General features: G+C 39.2%; 1 protein-coding gene across 2 annotated transcripts; it reads left to right on the forward strand.

Annotated features, from left to right (window-relative positions):
- The first annotated feature begins 322 nt into the window (after nt 1-322).
- Nucleotides 323-20,928, forward strand: smarcd1 (SWI/SNF related BAF chromatin remodeling complex subunit D1). 2 transcript variants are annotated; one of them, XM_075461540.1, is made up of 14 exons: nt 323-534; nt 7,636-7,814; nt 8,818-8,860; nt 10,092-10,214; nt 10,382-10,504; nt 10,672-10,788; nt 11,057-11,158; nt 11,263-11,424; nt 11,984-12,081; nt 12,415-12,471; nt 13,243-13,378; nt 14,756-14,878; nt 18,539-18,640; nt 19,389-20,928. In XM_075461540.1, exons 1-14 carry the CDS (start codon nt 349-351, stop codon nt 19,440-19,442), a joined length of 1,605 nt encoding a protein of 534 aa, XP_075317655.1. In that variant the 5' UTR covers nt 323-348; the 3' UTR covers nt 19,443-20,928. The 2 variants fall into 2 exon arrangements, with proteins under 2 accessions (XP_075317655.1, XP_075317657.1); XM_075461542.1 differs by lacking the exon at nt 12,415-12,471.
- Nucleotides 20,929-21,566: the final 638 nt, after the last annotated feature.

Consider the following 21,566-nt stretch of genomic DNA (forward strand, 5'->3'; position numbering starts at 1 on the left):
AATAGTCGTTATTATCATTATCTAAGCTACTTATGAGATTTCTTACACTACCATCACCAATGATGGACGTGTCAGAAATAGTTATTGATTAATTCAACCCCACGATTTTGATTATTTATTTGTGATCCACTTGATTAAGTAATTTGATACAAATGTTCTTACCCATTAAAGTCTATATATAGATTTTTTAAAACACCGTTTTAGCTTTCAACGGCGTCAGTTTTTTTTCTGGAGTACTACAAACAAACGGTAGAGGACCCTGTGGTAGTATAAACGCTCCCCGAAACTCGTTCTCGTTCTCGCGATAACTCCGTGCCTCCTCCACCGGCGGCGACACTCAGAGAGGAGATGGCGGCCAGAGGGGGGTTTCAGTCGGCACCAACGGGTGGTGGTGGTGGAGCAATGGGACCTGGGCCGCCAGTACCAGTCGTAGGACCAGGAATGGGCCCCGGGACTCCATCTGGAAGAATGGGACCATCTTCAGCGGCGCAGAACCACATGTACCGCTCTCCGATGCCCGGGCCTGGGTACCCGGTGAGTTATCGCTCCATCTTCGCTGCGTTAGCCAGTCCGCTAGAACAAAGCCGTTCACCGCTGCTTTGTCACAAGTGGCTAACGCTAACTACCTTGCAAGTACCTTGCAGGCCATGGTTAACACTTGCTGGTAGATAGGTCGACAAGCGGCGAGCACTCTGAAACATTTGAATTGCTCACTTTGAACCACTGTCAGAGTTTGTTTCTTGTTTGAATTTGCTAACCCTCCCGCCTGCTAACATAAAGATTAGGCTATTAGGCACAGCAGCCAGTTAGCTTAGCCTGCTAACGCCGTTAACTGTTTCGATCAGTGTTTTTACAATAATCTTCTCTTTGGGAGAGCTCGAGTGGTTTACAAACGATTAAATAAAACGAACTTGTAATGTTTAACTACCTTTCCATGATGGTGGTCCAGTTTGTGTTTATGTTAGAAGTTGTAAAGTCAAGTTTGCTTTTGAATGAAAACCCTGCACTGACAAAGTTTACTAACAATGAATATTGTTATATATGTTTTACTTCAGTAAGAAGTAAAACATATATTAACACGTAAGGTAATCAAACCAGCATCACTCTATATCTAGTATAAAGTACGTGCAGTTTTCTGCATGCAAACTGGTGATTCCACGTTGCAAAGGCATCATCGGTGCCTGCATTTGGTAAAGCCACTGTAAACTGGCTGGAAACGGTATTGCACATCTGTAAACCAACATGGTAACAATGTAGATGTGTTTAAATTTTATCTTTCAAAACCTTAACTAAAGTGCAGTAACAGCAAATCCTAGATGTTTGGGTGACGATCAAAGTCGATCAAACCATTTGGTATCAATGACTGAAAGAAAAGAAAATCAAGGCCAATTTTTCCCCCACATACACCAATAAATTTGATGGGAACAAGTGAAGACACTGTTCAAAGATTTCTGTCTTGGCAAAGTCGCCTATTACAGTGCCACCTCATCCTAAAATCCGGACTTCGTTTCATTGTGTTATGATATCTTGAGTTAAACGGGTCAAGATTTTAATGATCGCATTACTAGGCCAGCAAGTTTAAACTCTTGCCCTTAATCCTCAGGGTCATCGTGATTGTGGCCACAAATTGAAACATTTTGGTTTAATAATAAAGTTGTTCTAAATGCTACAAGTACTGTTGGAATTTTGACCTTTGTCCTGTCTCTGTGCACCTCTTAGTTAATTCTGCTTGATTTCATGGGATTGCAGATATCTGCAGAAACCCCTGCTCAGTGGTATTTATTAGTTATGACTGGTATAAAAAGGAGGACACAAACATGGAAAAGCCAGAGTTGAGGAAAGTGATTGTGAAAACGTCACTTTAGTCTGTCTAAAAGGTTACAGTATTCGACAGTGTGGTTTATCAACCATGATATTTATGATTTTTTTTTTTTTTTTTTTTTTTTTAGGTGTTAGGCCTAAATGCATTATAAACATGACAAATATTATGTGCTTTGCTCTGATAGGCTCTTTCGTTAATAACAAATCAACGCCACCTACAAAGGTTTTTCTTTTTTTTTTTTAGTGTTTGCAGATCTTAAAAGTCTTAGCCTAATATTTGGAGTGTAAATGATCTTGTTACTAAATTCTCAGGTGTGTAACCTTCCAAAAGTCCTTTAATTCAAAGACAAAGTGGTAATTAACTATTTAAAACTCTTTACCTCAAGTTTTGTGATTATTGCAGAAATGGAACATTAGAAAAAGACCATTTCAGAGATTTTTACAACTGAAAACAGGAATTCTTCTTTAACTGACATGAAGTGTTACGAGCAGCTCAAACAGATATTCCTACTTCAGCTAATAACAGTTTCCAATGATTTCAGACTTTAAAATAGGAATTGTTCCAAATCTATGATTTACTCATCAAGTAATACTCAATTGGTAGAATTAAGAGGTTGCTGTTTATTTGCAGTGATATTTGCACTAGGTCTTCTAACAGCACACACCATCAGGTCACACATTCACACCATCATTAGATCATAAATTTTTACATTCAGTCCTCCTGTGTGCGCGCGCATTGTTTTTAAATGGGCTGAGGTTTTGTTGGATGCCATCTTAACTAAATGCTGTCTTTTTGGGTGCAATGTTTGTATTTTATTTCTTAATAGAAATGATGACTAATGTATCTCCGATCTGCAGCAGCTAAAGGATTTTAAGAATATTGGCAACCTGAAATGCGGTTCAGTGAAAGGATGTTGCATCTTTTTTTTTTCTCCACTGTCCTTGGGTGCTTTCACTCCCAGAGGCAGCCTTTCAAAACACCGTCTAAAAAGAAGCTTCATACTCTTAATGCTGCAGTTGTTCTCAGAAAAATCAAGGTCGTACTGATGTACAGTGTAAAAAGCACTAAATGGTCGACACGTAGTCCCTTTCTGCCTACACTGGGCTTTTTGGAAAAGGAAGCGCTTGTATTGTTGGAGTCGGTCATTCTTCCTCTCTTCCATCATAGATTGAAGAGAGGGTGTTTTGCTTTCATTTGTCTCATTTGTTGGAGTGGCTTCTGGAGGAAACATTGCAACCAGCGATTTGTGATTTATCCACTGCTCTCGTCTGTACTCATGCAGTCAAATACAAGAAGTCGCCTGTTTGAATTTTTGGCACATGGCTTGGTGAGTTGGTTGTTGCTGCTCTGTATTTGCTTGACAGTTTACCCTAATGTCTGTTATGGAAATCCATTAATATCAGACTGTTGGAAATTAATGATTATTTCTAGTTTTGAGTTTGATGTTCTGTTTTTTTTCTTCGTTATTTAAGACCTTTTAAGATGTGTTGCGCAATATCTGTATGGTCTTGAACTTTAATAGGCTTTTGTCTACAAAATCCATTGCAAAGCTTTGGTCACACGCTTTCCTTGAAAATACAGTTTGTGGTTATCAGTTTTTTAATTTTTAACCTTTTTGGACTGGATTTCACTAGAACCTTTAACATGTACAGTGTAGGCCCTTATTAGTTCATATAAAACCTTATTTGGCTTCTCTACCCCATTGGAACCCAATAACTGATTTAGTTATTGATTGCTAGTCATATTTGGCTATCATTGTCCTGTGAACAGTGTTTTCTATTGAAGCCGCATCACTTAATCTGCAGTCGAAGCAGTTTAGGTGGGCATGGGTGGTGTTGGTGCCGGATTTTCGTCATCTGAGGCTTGGGGTTAAATCATTAGCAGCTTCCTTTTGGAAGAACTTGCGGGAAAGTGTTGCATCCACTATATCGATTTGTAAAAACAGTGATATGCGATCATAAAATGCTTTTTGTTGTTGACGGATCAAACCTTTTTTAATTAGACGGCAGATGCATTCTGAAAAAGCCCATCCAGCCTTCACAGGACTTTTTCTGGATTATATCTGGACTAAAATTCAGTGTACTTATTTTTTACTGTTGTGTAAGGAAGACATTTACAAAATGGAAACCATTAGTGTTGTATATAATCACTGATCCTCTGCGTTCATTCAAATTCCACGATTATTGTTGTTGTTGTTTTTCTGAAAAAGTATAAATCTCTTTCATGTTCTACAGAAAACTTAGCACTGGCATTTTCCTAAATAAAAAATTATCAATTGGAGGTTAGAGGTCTCTATTTTATTTCACTATTTTTAGAGGTGCACCGAATATTCGGCAACCGAAAATATTCGGCCGAAAACGCAAAAAAAAACACATTCGGCTTTCGGACGAAAGCCAAATGAGTGGCCGAATCGGAGGCCGAATAGTGGTGACGCAAAATTATCCACAGACGGTGGAGTCGACAGAACCAAAGTCATCTGTAAACTCTGCCAATATGCCGCCCATTGATTCAATGCGAGACTCCGGTTCTTTTCACAGACGCCACATCAACACCGTAGAACTAAATGTTCAAGTAAACAAAATAAAATACAACATTAGTTGTTGTAATCATTAAAGAAATAGCACTCTTAGCATTTTCGCTGGTACCAATAAATAATCAAAGTAATACTGGCCACTTTAGCTGCTTCTCAACCAGCGGCAGAGTCATTCCCCAGAGGCAATCTGCACGGTCAGAACTAGGATTCTTTAACTTACACTTCTCCTATGCATCACATTCACACAGTTACAGCAAACACCACGAAGCATGGAGTGATGAAATAAAAATAAACTAGCAGGTAACATCACGCTACAGGTGCTCCTTGGTCTCTGTGTGAAGCTCTCGGAGATAACCGGTGCTACTTCCTGTTTTACTTGTTTCAACGTAAAAGCATGTATTTCAAAATACATTTTTAAAAAACTCCTGCATTTACAGCCAAGTTGAATTGTCTTCTCACTGTAGTAGTTTCAGTCTAAAATATCACTTAAAGGCAAAACACACAAACTACAAAAAATGCTGCCACTGTTCCTGAAGGAGCAGGCTACCTAGACTCTATGCCAAAAAGGACACTCAGATAATTTGTTATATTGCATGTTTTTACTAGCCTGATAAACCAGCCTAAATGGATTGGATGTCTAATTTAGTCTGGCACCGATCAATGGATACAACGGAACATTGTTGATGAGCACAACCCGTTGTCTTTCAAACCGCGTCTGTGCCTATAGGCCAACGCTCTGACCAATCAGCGCAACTGACTGTGACGTAGTAAGCGCGACAGAAAGCTTTGGTGGGAGGGGACTCTTCCAAAACTGATGCCAAGCACAGATTCTATAATAGGACAGATACGCCACTCACGGTGCATTTCCGGTTTCCAACGAGGCGATTTTGGTTGCAGTTCCACCCTCTTTCCACGTGGGGCGCCCAATTTTGGAGACCAGAATGAATGGAGTCCTATGGAGCTATACGCCCTTTCGTGCCCTTATCTCAAGATATAATTTTTTCTCTAGTAATCGAATGTTGTTTTCGAAAAAGGGTGTTTAGAAAATACCCATGGCTGAGTTTTAGATTTTTAGAGCCACTCATTTGCTTAAAAAAAGGATTTGAAGTGTATATGACGTCATACATAGCGGGTCGACCAGCTGTCATTAGCACAATGCTAGCGCGTTGTGGACAACAAGAAGCCAACCAGTAAGAAATCAAAGCGATATATGTACTCGTTCAGTAGATTTTTTACTTGAAACCCATGTTGAGCTCTCAGAAACTACATTCAAATCTGAGCGCTCTTGAGGAGACTTAGGTGAAACTGACCATTTGTAGCATCTAGCTCCATAGGGTCCCATTCATTCTGGTCTCCACCGACGCTCCCAGTGGAATTCTGGTGGAACTGCAGCCAAAAAGCCGGTACAATGGGGCTTAATACAGAGTGGCAAGGCTGTTCGTTATAATGGCTGTGTGCCAAGGCTGAATCAAACGAGCACTGTTCCATTGCCGCCGCCATCTTTCTTGTTGTGCTTTCGCTTGTCTATGTTCGCTTCCACTGCCCAACGTCGCACTGCTCTGTCGTCACTCCCTCAAAACCCTCTGGCCCGCCCGCGTTGATTCAAAACACATCTCTGCGTTGTGATTGGTTTAGTTGCCATCTGCCAGATTCAGGGCAGTATTTTCAAAATGACAAGTGGATCGAGGCCAGACCCAACCGCAGGCAAAACATTTTGCCGTCCAGCAGTTGGCGCTGGTTTTCCAGGCTATGTTTTTACATTTTTGTGTTGGAACGCTTTTATAATATGTTGTATTTTTTGTTGTTGTATGAAATGAATGAAAAAAAACCCAGAATGAATTGAAAATGGGAATTAATTAAACTTATCTCTAGTTATTAGTTATAGTTATTAGTAATAACTTTTGAAGATTTCAAATAAACATTTATTTTCTTTGAAAAACATGTCTAAACATTTATTGTAAGGCGTAGATTTAAGCAATATTTAAAAATGGTGAAAAATCTAACTTTAGATAACTTAACTGAACTGTAATATTTGGTTTCGGTATTCGGCCAAGTGATTAATTATTTTTCGGTTTCGGCCACAAATTTTCATTTCGGTGCACCTCTAACTATTTTAGTGGGCTTATATCCCATCTTCCATTGGGCGAAAGGTGGGGTACACCTCGACAGGGTTGCTAGTCCGCCGTATGGCCTACACACAGACAAACGTCGACACACTATCACACTCACCCCTGAAGTGAATTGATTGGGAAGGTGCTTCGCAGTTGGTTTGCAGTTTGTGTTTATCAGCCTGAACTGTTGCCAGCCTTCATCTTCATTGCTTTGTGGCTTTCTGTAACCTTTTGTCACCGGTTGTAATAACAGAATTGGACATCATTTTATACATCATGTTGCCCAAACGTAATCTTTTCATTGAAGAAACTGACCCTGCACATAACATGTATTTTAGCTAGAACATGGTTACAAAGAAACAAAATTCTTAAAAGAAAAAAAGTGTTTGATCATTCAAATTGATCAGTCAACGACTGGTCAGAAAACACATCTTTGTCCAACTGCAGGATTCTGTCACGTTTCCATTTCTTATTAAAACCCTTTTTTATTCATCTAAAGCCTGATTCGCACGGGATAAATATTACCTATGGATCACTGGTAATTCGCAACTACCCCCGCACCTCTGTATTTTTTTTTGTGGCGCATTCGGACGGGACAAGCAAAAGTCTGTAATTTATTCAAATCACAGACATGAGCGGATATTCCGTAATTGTCTTAACTTCCTGTTTTGCCCCGTTGTACCTGGTTGTACACAAACTACTCTGGTTCAATATAGACCTGTACAGGACAGGCCTACTTGCCCCTGAAAGGCTGTTAATCAAACTCTCGGCAATACCGTCCATTGTTTACTCCAGGACAACACAAGAGATGTGCGATTGCATTCACAAACACACACGTGTGCGTTCACACGGGACTTAAATTACCACAGGACGTCTGTGTTTCACCGAAACACAGGTAATTCGCGGTGGAATTATTACCCCACAAATCACGGACATGGCGTATTCGCACAGGACTAAGAACTCAGACATTCTCCGCAATTATTCCGAATTACGGGGGGTCCATAGGTAATACAAGTCCCGTGCGAATCGGGCTAAAGAGATTACCTATTAAATCCTGGTGTTAAAAGCTACAATTGCTCTTGGCGATATACAGGACACGTTTATGTTGATGCACAGACCAGAGAAACATGGATGTGGCATTAACGGTCCTATCTATCATTTCTCTGCAGAGACCAGGCATGCCTCCATCCAGCCGTATGACCCCACAAGGACCAGCCATGGGGCCCCCAGGATACGGCAACAGCCCTGTGTCTCGCCCTGGGATGCCTGGCGTGATGGATCCGTCTCGAAAGAGGCCGGCCCCCCAACAGATTCAGCAGGTTCAGCAGCAGCAGAATCGCAACCAGCAGTAAGTTCACTTATTCCCAACCCGGCCGCCCTGCTTCACCTCAGACAGATACCGGTTCTTTAGGCTTAAGTGTAATTATGTGTATTGGAACAATAGTGGTAATCTGTAATGATTTTAGTTTGTTTAGCTGAAAAAATAGTATCTGATTGTGTTTCGAGCTCTGTTTTTGTATCTGACAGCTGTAACTCAGTCATTTATCCAGCTGAGGATCTCATTTATGTTCCAGATTAAAACAGACACATACAGTTGTGTTAAACAAATAACTAAATAAATGTGAACCCAAAACTCACTTCAAATGCTGTAAAACCTCCTTTTTCTCCCTTAAGTGTTGGCACGGAGCCCTAATGCAGATTAAAATATGATCGATCACATGTGATTTTTCTAACCAGTTAACGTCATCATTATTTGACGACTTTCATTTTCATTATTATTAGTTGTAGTGGTTGTTCTTCTTTTCTGTTTTTCATTGTACTTTTTTACTTGGGTTGTTAGTCTGTCCAAACAGATGATTTATGTACAATTAAAAGTAGACTGTTTGACTTTTCCAAACCCATCAATCAATGGACTAATTAAAAAAAAAAAGCAAAGAAACAAAGACCCAGTCATTGATATCTAAGTTTCTGTAACGGGCTCAGCACCTGATTTGTTGTGAGGAAAAAAAGTGGCATGAATTGGCTCTGTTTGTATTTAAGGCATGTGGAACACATTTCTAGTTTATATGTATAATTAAGAAGAACCACGATAGCTCTGTGCTAATTCAGCGAGTCCTGCACCTGCAGCATTTGATTTGGACCCAACACAATTCTCAAGCTCATTCCAGCACTCTAAATGAGGGACTTAATTATCTTAGTGGATTTTATTGCAGCTTTTCTCATGGTCTGTCTGTATTTGTGCATAGCAGCTATTAAACTGTAAATATCAGACTGAAGGATTTAACTATAAGATGCTCCAATAAGCATGGATTTCACACATGTTTATCTTTTTTAATCTTTTTTACTTACAGCACAAAGAAGAAGAAGATGGCTGATAAAATTCTACCTCAGAGGGTGAGTAATAGACTGTGGTGCATGGAAATCAGTTAATTCTGTCTTTCTTTCTGTTTTAGAGATTATATCTGTTAGCCCAACTAAACTTTCTTTATGCAGTGGGACTTAAAATTGCCCCGTATGAAGAACAGGGGCTGAGAAATGACTGCTTTAATCCTGACAACTTGGTTATGGTGGGATGGTGTCTGTCATGAATGTGACTCTTAAACAATTGCTCCAGTGTGCCTATTTAACTCTTCATTTAAATGTATTTCATTTATACAGCCCTTTACAAACAATCATTACGATGTACCAAAGTGCTTTACAGCAGGTAATAAATAAAGAGAAGAATAAGTAAAAAAACAAAAGAACAGTGAAAGCAATAAAATACAACAAAATCGAATAAGATAAAAGTGTCATCATGCTACTGGGTATTAAAAGCAATCCTAAATAAGTAGGTTTTTAGCCTAGATTTGAAGAGGCCCAGGTCAGAAATAAGACGTAGCTCAACGCGGAGCTTATTTCAGAGTCTGGGGGCAGCGACGGAAAAGGATCGGTCCCCCCAGTGTTTATGTTAAAGGGTTGTAACCTAATTTATGCCACGTCAACTTCACATCGGCCTTATGTTGTCACACAAATATCTTTGGGCTGTTTGTTTGACCTCAAATCACAAGTTTCTCTATATACTACGGCTACATATTAATATCTTATATCAGCTTGTCATAGAGAGAAATATTACTCAGCTGTTGACTTGTTAAATTACGGTGGGGAAAAAATGGAAGCAATTAAGCTGCATGCTTGTTGACAGTTTAATGCAGCACCTGTTTGGTTGTGTCCGTCTTTGAGACGGCGCAATTAAACAAAAATGCTGCCACAGGTTTAATTGAGCGCTCCAAATGGAGATAAGTTTGACAGTTTTCTGCGATCTGTTGTTTTCTCGTCATTTGGTTCACGAGGGTTGGGGTTAGAGAATGTAATAATTATGACATAACCAATTGTTTGCAGTCACAGCTTAGTTCCCATGAGCAGAGATTTTTATTAATTTTTTGTCCCTCTCTTGGTCTGTTAAGCTTGAGGTCTGTGACTGACGGAATTAAACGCAGAGTAGAAACCCGGCAGAGCTGTGGGCATATTATCATTTCATACTGTCGTTAATATCGACATGCCTGGTCGACAACAGATAATGAGTTTTTTCTGTTGTAGTTGCAGAGTGTTGCACCTGTGTTCACTGGTTATTTTTGTTTTGTCCTAGATCAGGGAACTGGTCCCAGAGTCTCAGGCTTATATGGATCTCCTTGCTTTTGAGAGGAAGCTGGACCAGACCATCATGCGTAAGAGACTGGACATTCAGGAGGCCCTGAAGAGGCCCATTAAGGTTTGTTTCTGTTACTCCAGTTATTATACATGAAATTAATGTTAAGGTTATTCAGTTCAATGTTAACTTTGAAGTGTGTGCACCTCTGCTGGTCATTGGTGAAGACATAACGTCTATGTTTAGTGGAAGAGATTTGAAACTTTCTGATTTCTTTTTTTTCTTTTTAGCAAAAGAGAAAACTTCGAATCTTTATATCCAACACCTTCAACCCTGCAAAGCCCGATGCTGAGGATGGAGAGGGAACAGTGGCATCATGGGAGCTACGTGTCGAAGGGCGTCTGCTGGAAGATGTAAGCGTTGCGTTTTTCCTGACTTTTCTACATTCTAAATGTTTATTTGTAGCTTCATCTATTAATATCACTCGGAATAAACCGTTTTTGTTTTAAACTTAAATCGGGATTTCTTGCAGAAATGAGCAAAGTTTATAGATTTTGTTTTATTTATTTATTTATTCAAGACGGCCGTGTCTAAGTATGAAGCCACCAAACAGAAGAGGAAGTTCTCATCGTTCTTCAAGTCCCTTGTGATTGAATTGGACAAAGACCTGTACGGTCCGGATAATCATCTGGTGGAAGTAAGGAAATTTCTTCTTTTTTTTTCTTTTTTTTTTTTTTTTAAGATCTGTTTGTTTTCCTATCTATTGAAATATATATTTTTTTAGCCTTCTCTTGCTTTAAATGTAACTATATTACCATCAATAATCTGCTAATTTCATAATATTTATATTGGGTTGTCATAGTAATAGACCTAGATAATAGTTTTACTAAGTAAATCGATTATATTGCTTTGTAGAATAATGTGTAAATACTCCTGTTTCTGATATGTTTCCTGTGTTTATTTAGTGGCATAGGACTGCCACCACCCAGGAGACTGATGGTTTCCAAGTGAAGCGGCCCGGGGACGTGAGTGTTCGCTGCACCGTCCTGCTCATGCTTGACTACCAGGTAAATCCTCTTGGAATTTAAACTGCTTTTTAGTGGTACAGTTTCTTTTCAGTATTCTTAATATGTATTAACCCTGCTTTTCATCATTCTTCCTCATCATACAGCCCCCTCAGTTCAAGCTGGACCCCCGATTGGCCCGTATGTTGGGTATCCACACCCAGACCAGACCTGTCATCATTCAGGCCCTGTGGCAGTATGTCAAGACCCACAAACTCCAAGACCCTCACGAGCGCGAGTTTATCAATTGTGACAAATATCTTCAGCAGGTGAGTTGTCCCTTTTTGTGAAAGATGAGCAGATGAGGCCTCTTTAAACATGACAACATGAACTGTAGCTGGATCTTAGTTGTCCTGCCTTATTCCTGCTCTTGATGTTGTCCAGTCTGTCTCCTCCTCTCTCTGTTTGTCCTTGTATGGCGACTGTGTCTTCTTCCCGGTGCATTTCTCCCCTCACTTTGCCAGATAAACAGAAGATTGTTGGAGTTTCATCTTAAATTCCTGCAGATTTAATGTGTGGAGAGAAAAATCTGTGCTATTAATTTGTTGTAATTGTACTATGATTTTGGATATTGATTAATTATTATTTCACCGGCAGAACCAGTTAAAACAAGATCTCATAGCACCCATTGCAGATAACACACCGTTGTTTATTTGATGCAGTTAGCTATGAGTTTTGCACCCTGTGTTTGGAGAAAAAAATGGAAAAACTACAACTGGTAAATTCTTTAGTCCAATGTGTGTTCATATTTTTAGAATAGTGCCCAGATATTTAGCAGAGGTTTTGTAAGACTAAGATGATAACTGATGTTTATCCTTATTTTTGAAGATTTTTGAGACCCAGCGAATGAAGTTTTCTGAGATCCCCCAGCGCCTGCATGCGCTGCTGATGCCACCAGAACCCATCATCATTAACCATGTGATCAGGTAATTGTATTAGAATTGTGAACGAGGTCATCTTAACTACACATTCGACTCCTTTCAGAATTCTTTTAGAGTGCAGATTAACATGAGTGCTTCTGTCAAGTCAAGTTTAGTCTGAAATGCAGTAACATTTAGGCACAGGCATTCACAAGTTAGGGGAGGATTAATTTTTTATATTAGCTGCTTCTTAGGGGAACCCTACAGATTACATAATTGGTAGAAAAAATGCTGTTAAAACTTTGACTATAGTTTCCTGTACCATTATTAGCAGCAGTGTTTTTATTTTCTCATTGCACTAGAGCTAAATGTACGGGGGGGCTATGCTGTGTTTTGCAGACATACACGTGGCACTCAGGGAAGATTCAGCTTTGGAGAAGGCTGGAATTCGGAAAAGTAAACACAGCTTTTCTAGAGATGACAACAGCTATGCTCTTGAGTGTTTCTGCAATAATTCTAACAATTATTTTTTACGCCACCTGTTGACAAACTTGAGCTGAAAATCCATATTTTCATCTGCTCCCATCCATTGTGCATTTCTTAGGCTTAAATGGGTTGTCTTAACAACAAATATATTTTGATAAGATTCACATTTCTCTTTAATTGATGCCTGGTATTGTGCTAATGTTAATTATAGTATGACTCTCTAGAACTATAAAAAGTTTTGCACACACCTACTCATTTTAAAATGAAAACTTATTAGTAACCAATCTGGTTACTATGGCAACTATTGCCTAGTTGGCTTCAACAAGGTATCACTTTTAGTATCCTTTATCTGTAATTGTGAGGAATTAGTGAGTGATTCCTATAGTAGTTTTAAATAAATGAGTTTGTCTTGATTGTTTAAAAACTGTTAGAAAGAAAGCAAAGGAAATCGACCAATTTTCACAAGTTAAAAATGATGGTTTTTGTTTGTAATTCTTAAAAAGACTGAAATTTTGATGCGGAGGAGGATTTCCCAGTTGATTTTATGTCGACTAACTAGTCTGCTAACAGCTAACTGACTGTTTCACCTTTAGTCATTTAAGCAAGTAATGGATGCTCAAGACGTTTGAAAACAACACTTTTCCTGAACATAAATAGTATTTTAATCCAGACACGCTGGCTGATATCACCACTGGTTGTACTGCATGTTATCAAAGCTTGGCTCAATGTGTTTTTCACCAGTGTGGACCCTAATGACCAAAAGAAGACCGCTTGCTATGACATTGACGTAGAGGTGGACGACACTCTGAAGACCCAGATGAACTCCTTCCTGCTCTCTACAGCCAGTCAGCAGGAAATAGCAGGATTGGATAACAAGGTACAGGCCTTTGCCCAGCAGTCCACCAGTTGTGTTGTGTATTCCTTAGTTTTAACGTTTGTTCAGAGTTTTTAACAGATGTGGGGGTGGTGTTTCCTCCTGTTTTTTGTGACATCTAGATAATTTTTTTTCCCTACTTAATGGACCTCTTCACCTCCTAAAATATTAGGTATGAGATGTTTGAGATGGCACATCATTGAGTAGTTGTCTTTAAGATGCAGATCTTTCCAGCTTGCCAGAACTTGCCGTTCCTTTTCTTTAACTCTTTTAAAGCCAGGCTGATGTATTTTGCTTGCTTTCTTACTTATAAACCCTTCCTCCGTATAGCTCACCATATTGATGGTGAGCCTGCTGATAGCAATTTCACCCAAATTTGCCTGTTGAAATTGCTACCTGTGTATTTTTGTCCTCTGTAAGCTCAGTTTTGGGGTCAGTCAGGTCTTCTTGACCTCCCGCTAGCAGTCATTACCTTGGCTGGGGTGGCTGTAATCACATTGATAAGACTCAAAGCCATCCTGCCGAAGGACGTCCCTCTGTGTAGTCTTTGTTCTGAGACAACCCCACAATGTAAATACACAGAAGTTGTTTACACCTACTAATAGGCGCCATTCATTTTGCTTCTATGTTGCTGGTATACACCCTGTTCCTGCATGGTTTCAGAGGCAGCTTTTAGCTTCACCTCAGTAACTTTTCTAAACATTGTTCTGGAGATGGAATTCATTTTGAAGCCTACATTGTTTGCGTCACTGCTCACTTTCAAGCAGTCTTCTTCTCTGCATAGCTGTATTTTTTTTGGCACATTATCACGGTATGTAGTCCACAGGAGCCGTTTGAAACCGTTTAGTAGGAGCATTTATCAAAAGAGACTAATGCAAGGGAGATCCACTAACAACAAAAACCAGTGTGCTCTCGCAGTGTACCTCTTTACATACAGACCAGAGATAATTTAAGGTTTAACACTTATTGGTGTATAATCACATACAGATGGGTATAATTTAGATGATCATACAGTTTCAGGCATGTAAATGCTCAGTTTTACCACAGAAAAGACTCAGTACGGCAGTCACTCCTCCAACTTCAGTTTTGTGTACACAATGGTGAGAAATAGCAGGTGTTGGAACAACTGGTGAAAAAGATTGATCAGAGTAATTCAAGCACTAAAGAAATTAAAAGTAATAACAATGACAATGATAACGGGTAATAACCATCAAGGGATACTCTTGATGTAACAGTTTTTGGAACAACTAATATGAGGAAAACGGATCTAATTAGGGAAATGTTTGTCCTTACACGCTCATTGCTTCTGATATTCTGTTCGATCAAATTGATTGATGATTGCGACAGAGGTTTTATCGCTTCGATCTTAATTCTTTTCAGATCCATGAAACAATTGAGACTATCAACCAGCTAAAGACCCAGAGGGAGTTTATGTTGAATTTTGCCAGAGATCCTCAGGGCTTTATCAACGACTGGCTCCAGTCCCAGTGCAGAGACCTCAAGGTGAGTTTGTCTGTCACAACCTTCGACTGCATCTTTTATCTTTGCTCCAATGTCACAGCAGATGATGTTGCCTTTGCTTTGTGAAAAAATAAGTCCCTTTCAGAACTCACAGATATTGTGTATATTCTCTATTCAGAATTCAGAAACGCATCTTCACTCTCCTTATGTTTTAACCATAAATATGCAGCTACATTGTCAGTCATTCAGATGAGTCGAGGCTGAGTAAGTATTTTTGCGGGAATGTGCCATCCGGCATGAATTCCCTCATGGATCAGAAAGATGAAGCGGCAGCAGTAACCGTCTTTGCATTGAAAATTCTCTTGAAAGATCAGATTGCATCATGTCAAGTAGAAGGCTGTGATTTATCATTTTCCATCACCAGGTATTGCAATCGTGATTTTCCATAGAACAGTTTCACCGTTTTTGTCTGTTTTAAAACATTTTATGTTCCATCACGAGGTCCTTTCTTTGGGGCAAATATGTGATTACATTTTTTTACAAGATAGACAAAACTGATTAACAGCCTCTAAAACAATGCAATCATACCAACACAATGGTGACAAGTGATTCAGAGCCAGCGTTTCGATCTAATCTCAGAGGCCAAATCCCCTTTAAGATTACTTTAGGATGCATTTAAAAAAGTATATCCTTGTACTTAAATAACCAGTGGTTTATTATCTGAAGTCCCAGTGTCCAAATAAATATGAGATCGTGAAATAAGGGTGTTTAGCTTTCCAGGTTTTAATTGATTTATTTAAAAAAGGACAAGATGCATCAGTCAATATTCCAATGAGCTAAACGGAAATGTTCCCAGGTGGGTCTAATTATCTGCACTAATTCCTTTCCCTTCATTTATATAAAAAACAAATGAGTCCCGCAGTTAATTAGCTTTTACTCTGTGACTTAATCTTTGACATGCAATGTGAAATCTTGTAAGAAATCATAACGAACTTAACCATATTGAGAATACAAGCATGCACATTCAGTTAATGCCCAGAGTGATGTTATGTTTATAGTTCCAAAGTGTCAGGGAGTACGTGTTCATCTCTCACACACTGAGCTCTGAAGTGTTTGGTCCATCATGAGTCCTGTTGGTTGAACACAAGTTATTAATCCCATATTTTTTGCTCCGCTAATGCTGAAGAGGCTTCGAGGTGACATTCTGATCATGTCAGCAGGCCGTGCTGTCCAGAGTTCAAAATCAGACACTCTGAACCATCCAATCAGTCCGATATAAAGATGGTGAAAACTCTGGGTTGTTCAGAAGAGTGTTGATTTATTTTTACAGATTTTAACATTCACTGAAAGGCCCAATTTGTCCAAGTTACCCCACTTCCTCTTTACCTGCTAACAGAGAGCAGGTAAAGAGGTTTTGCTAATAATGCTTTTTTTTTTTTCACTCTGCACCCTTTTTCTCATTTATGGCGAAACACTACAGGTGACTAGGGTAATATTTTAAAATAATAGATATCACCATGAAACTTCCTCAGTTGCATATATTTCCGGAAGATGGATCTGAACATATGATAAAGCCAGGTGCAAAATTCCTGAGGGATTTCAGGATATCTGCTTTCATTTAATAGGAAATCAAAATATATTGTCCATAGCCTTAAAAACATTGATTTTTGCCATATTTTTTGATTGTCACATAAATCAGGCCAGGAATGATTTATCAACAAATCCTTCTGTAAATATCTTCAGAATACTGCTACGTGTATCACTGGAAAGTTTGGTGTTAGTAGGTGCTCCACAGGCTGAGATATTGATACTGGAAAAATACAAAAAACTGATTTTTGAGAAAACGGCATCTAAAGATTTAAATAGGGGAATTTAATACATTTGTATTGGAAACAATTGCTCAAAAACAGAATAAATGCTCAGGCCCTTAGTAATACTAATATTGAATAAAATAATCTTATTAATAAAGAATACAAGCACAATAAAATATTGCATATCAATTCATTGAGACGTGCGACATGTATGACCAACACAGTCAGTGGCTCTGTCATTAACTCCCCTCAGTTTCCTAACGACAGTTTGCGGTAAGGTGTGCTGCTTCCCGATGGTTCATCAGCTAATCTAATAGATATTCTTTTATTGCATCTTGCAAAGCGCAATTGTTGCTTTCTTTTCTTTGAAAGTTGCAGTGTTAGCCTGGCTGACGCGTCCACATCTCGATGAGATGGTGGTCTGGGTACTAGGTGTGCATTTTCTCGTATTTAAGGCGTGGTTTACGAATGCCTAGAGCCGTTTATTGGGCGCTACGAATGTCTATCAAATGGCGTCTGGTTCTTCCCATGCTGCTTTGCGTGCAATTCATAGCCAATTGTATCACTTATACCAGATGACGTATGTAGAGCGACAGAAATTCGACGAGGAAGAAGAAGACGCTTTACTGTGTATGAGAAGACGATGGCGATTTTTTTTTTTTTTTTTTTAAAGTACTTGAAAAAAACTTGCGTTCTAAGCTACTTAAAACACTTTCTAAGGCTGCATCGAATGGTAACGTTGTGTCCGCTGCCATGTTGGATTAACACTCTACAAGCTTCGGTGTCGCGCATAGACGACGTCATCGTCTTGCTCCCCCCCGTTCTGTGATTGGTTCCCTAACTCGGGCAAAAATAAGGGCGGTGGTTTCCAGGCTGCCTTTGCAGTGTGAATGAAATTGTGCGCAAAGCAGCATGGGAATTCCCAGGTTAGTGTTATGGGGCATTTTGGGAGACTCTGCAAAAGCTAAACACGGGAGCGTCGGAGTCCACCACGTGATGCGTCTGAGCGAATCACGTTAGCAGAAACGAGCAATAGCCAATGAGATTTTGTCATTAGCTATAAATCTGCCTTTAGACATTCACGACTGGTTACTGATAGAAAGGAAGTGCCATTATTTGGGTGACATATCATTGTGCAGGAGACTCGGAGCTTTACAACGATACCGGTCATGACAGACTTCAGTAAATAGACGAAGCTCGGCATGGCGTGTTGGAATGCAAACTTTTTGGTAAATTCGGGCGAAATGCACTGCCGCGAGTAAACAAAATGTAATAAAATAACCATTTTAATTTATGTTTTCAACGTTTTCTTTATAGCAGGTTGAAAGAATACATATTGAAGGAGTAAACTGGCCCAAAATCTCAAAATTGACCACTGCATGAAAAATCACTGTTTTTGCCCGCCGTGTCTTGGCTTAAAGACAAACAAATTATAACAGAAGGGAGAACTTTGGTCAACCTGTTATCCATGTCAAAATAACATGGATAACAAGTTCACCTGGTAAACCTTTTACTCAACTTTAATAGTGTTTGGTCACGCTTTTCAGTCTCAGTGACTTTGGGGTTCAAATCCAGTCTTCAGCTTTGTGAAGATGAGCTTTCCTGCAAACGTGACGCTTAATGCTGCGAGTTCAAAGTCAAAGAAGAGTGTGAAAAATGCACTAACATGTCTGAATAGATGCATGTTGACCTACGCCCGACTTCTGCCGAGTGAGCAGCTGTCTCCCATTGCCAGTGTTTGTACAGCTGAATCTGTAAAACTGAACACCTTCAGTCCTGAGCTCAAAGGCAGCTCTCACAGTCGCTGCATCAGATAAAGACCTCTTGCCGTTCATTAGCTACAGCACTAGTTGAGATGGAGCCTGGTCCAATAATGATTTTCTGTTTACAGACCATGACGGACGTGGTAGCAAACCCAGAAGAGGAGCGAAGGGCAGAGTTTTACTACCAGCCCTGGGCTCAGGAGGCGGTCTGTCGCTACTTCTATTCCAAGGTAACTTTCTTCTCTTTATTCATTCTCCCAGATGTTGTTCCATGTCCGGAAAGTACTTCTACCCAAACTGATGCAATTTTCTGTAAACATTCCTGGTCCTCAAAGAGGGAAATGGTGAACTTTGGTGATCAGATGTACTTTGTATTTAGAGTAGATTATTTTCATTATCAGTCTGCCATTTTTTTTTTTCAGTCTGGAATGGTACAAAACTCTTTTGTTGAGTTGATTGTGTTCATTTTATCTCCAGCCTCTCATTTAACATGACTGAACTTGGAGCTTGTACTAGCCAGGCCTTCTGCTGACTGCCAGTATTTCTACACACACATCTCAGTCCAGGCAGTGGAGTCACGCAAATTAGATTTGAAAGTGTCTTTTGCATCATTCACAATAGGACACATGACAACGACATCAAATTCAGGCATCAGTGGGGATTTGCAGACTGAATGCTGCTCCAAGCAGAATGCTGTAGCATTTTCTGTGTGCAGAGCTAATTCAGTTGTTTGCAAGTCGCTTCAGGGACACTCCTCTGCAAAGTCTGAAGGAAGCTAACGTTGGAAATCTGTGTCACACATAAGCACATAGATTACTTGTAGACAATAGTTTGGACACTCTGACCTGAGGATCTAGTTTGCCAAACAAATCTGAAATCCAGCCTGAGCGTAGTCTTGTTGCTTCTATTCTGCCTTGTGTTGGCTGTTATCATGACGTTATCGCTTGCTGATTAAATTGTCTCTGAAACATCTTTCAGGTCCAGCAGAGAAGACAAGAGCTGGAGCAGGCGCTCGGCATCAGGAACACCTGAAGAAGTTTGTCCTCGTCGGGCAAGAGATGAGACGAGTTGTGCTCTTTGACACGACTCGAGTATGTACGTGAGTGCGTGTGGGATGTTCAAACTGAATTACTCAGTTTTCTGACAAACTTAGACATAGATTCTTAATGACTTCACTGTTAAATAGGATGTCGTTTTTCTTTTCACCCTTCAGCTTAGCAACTCTTTCAGTTTGGTTTCTACTTTGACTTTTTGTGTCAGGGTCGTTTTTTTTTGTTTGTTTTTTTTTCCCCTCCCCTTTCAAGCCACATCTTCTTGAGCATTTTTTTTTTTAAATTTTTTTATTATTTTATGTAGCGGATCTTAGCCTGTAAACATTCCTTTAGTTTTGAAAAGATTGTACCCATGTGAAAAGTAGAGAGCAGATTGTTCCTGAAAACTTAATGTTTTTCAGGAACAAAAAGATGCGTCGAGCCAGCTGCGGCTCTTTGTTCCCTTTCTTTGGAGAGTCTATGCTCCTAACCAGCCCCCCCACACACTAGCCCATTGAGCTTATATTGATTGTGACCGTGTTTGTGATCAGTTTGGCTTCTGCTGCATATTTGCTGTTCATGTGACACTTGGATTTTAGTTGTCATTGGCTTGTTTGACAGCGTTGCAGTCTATGAAAAGCTCCGTCTATCGCAGCAGGGCATACATTGTTGTGACAAAGCGGTTATCTTTTGTTAACGTTGCCATTTGGTATGAAGTTATTTAGTTGTCTTTTCCTTCTTTTTGTTACTATCAGTGAGCTTTGTTTTAAGATATGTATTATATCAGTACTTGTCTTGTTAGCTAGTACAGATTATCATGGAAGTAGCTAGTATGAGTACCTCTAGTCTATATAGTTTTGTAAATATTAAGCAAAAAAAAAAAATAATCTGGATGTGAAGTTGAGCTGTATCACTAAAACTGGCTGATCTTTTTCCTAAGTCTTTGTATACACTCTGCAGATAGTTGAACCAGTATTTATATTGATATGCCGTTGGTCTCAGAGTGCAGCGATTTGGTTTTTAACAACATAAAGGTTGCCGTCACATTTAGTAAACCACCTCTCTGTACGGCAGCTTCACATCACCTTCGAGCTGGGAGGAGTTCAAACGTCTGCAATTTTCATTTGATGTATTTCAAGGATGTGCAGAGAAGCCTTAAAACACGTGTGGCAGAGAAGATTTGAGGAGTCGTAGCTTCTTCATACACTGACTGATAAACTGTCATCTTTGGTTTTTAAAGTTGTTTCCCTGTTGGAAGAGAAAAAAAAATGCTGTGTGAATTTCGTTAATTAAATAAAAGAAATGCAAGAATACACTAATATTAAGGGGTTTGGGCAGGTACATGAGTTGTGATGAGTGTTTGCGAACCTTAAGGATGTAAAACAACACTGGGTGGACTTTAGAATTAAGTGAATCTGCAGACTTTTTCATGGACCAAACCTATTTTTCTGTATGTTCTTATGTTCTAATAAAGGATATGTAAAATGTTTCTGACTCCTGATCTTTGTAACTATTCCAATATGTATCAGAATTAGTTTGTATGTCAACTAATCCGACAGAGGAGTGTTCATTTTAACTGATTAAACACAACGCTTTGCTCTAAATACCACTTTATTAATAAAAAAAGTTCCTTATTTGGATGGGGGGGTTATATGCAGTGTTCTTAAACTACATATATTTATGTAGTATTTACGCATAATGAACATTTTACTACTTTCAAATATTTGATTTTGGTTTGGACTCCCAATCCAAGGGTTTAAAATTTTAAGGGATCTCAAAATAATTAATACTGTGAAATTATTTTTTTTTTTAAAAAACAATTTCCTTCATTTTGTGTCTAAAGGGGAAGATTTTTTTTTTTTTTTTTTTTTTTTTTTTTTTTTTTTTTACACACCTATTTTTTCTTTGAGGCTTGTCTAAAGAAACTGAACTTATAGACAGGAATGTTGCAGTTCCTGTTTTGTAAGTGGTCACAAGTCAAATAGTTTGCAAGCCATTGGTTTAAATGTAACGGTGTTGTGTTGGCCAAGTCATGTGCAGTGGTTAAATATTCAATAAAGGTTAAGGGCTTGAAGAAGGGCAATTGACCTTCCATTTTTCTGGTTAGGCCTATTGAAGACATTTC

The sequence above is a fragment of the Odontesthes bonariensis genome, chromosome 3 (assembly GCF_027942865.1).
Source record: "Odontesthes bonariensis isolate fOdoBon6 chromosome 3, fOdoBon6.hap1, whole genome shotgun sequence".
Classification (NCBI taxonomy): Eukaryota; Metazoa; Chordata; class Actinopteri; order Atheriniformes; family Atherinopsidae; genus Odontesthes; species Odontesthes bonariensis.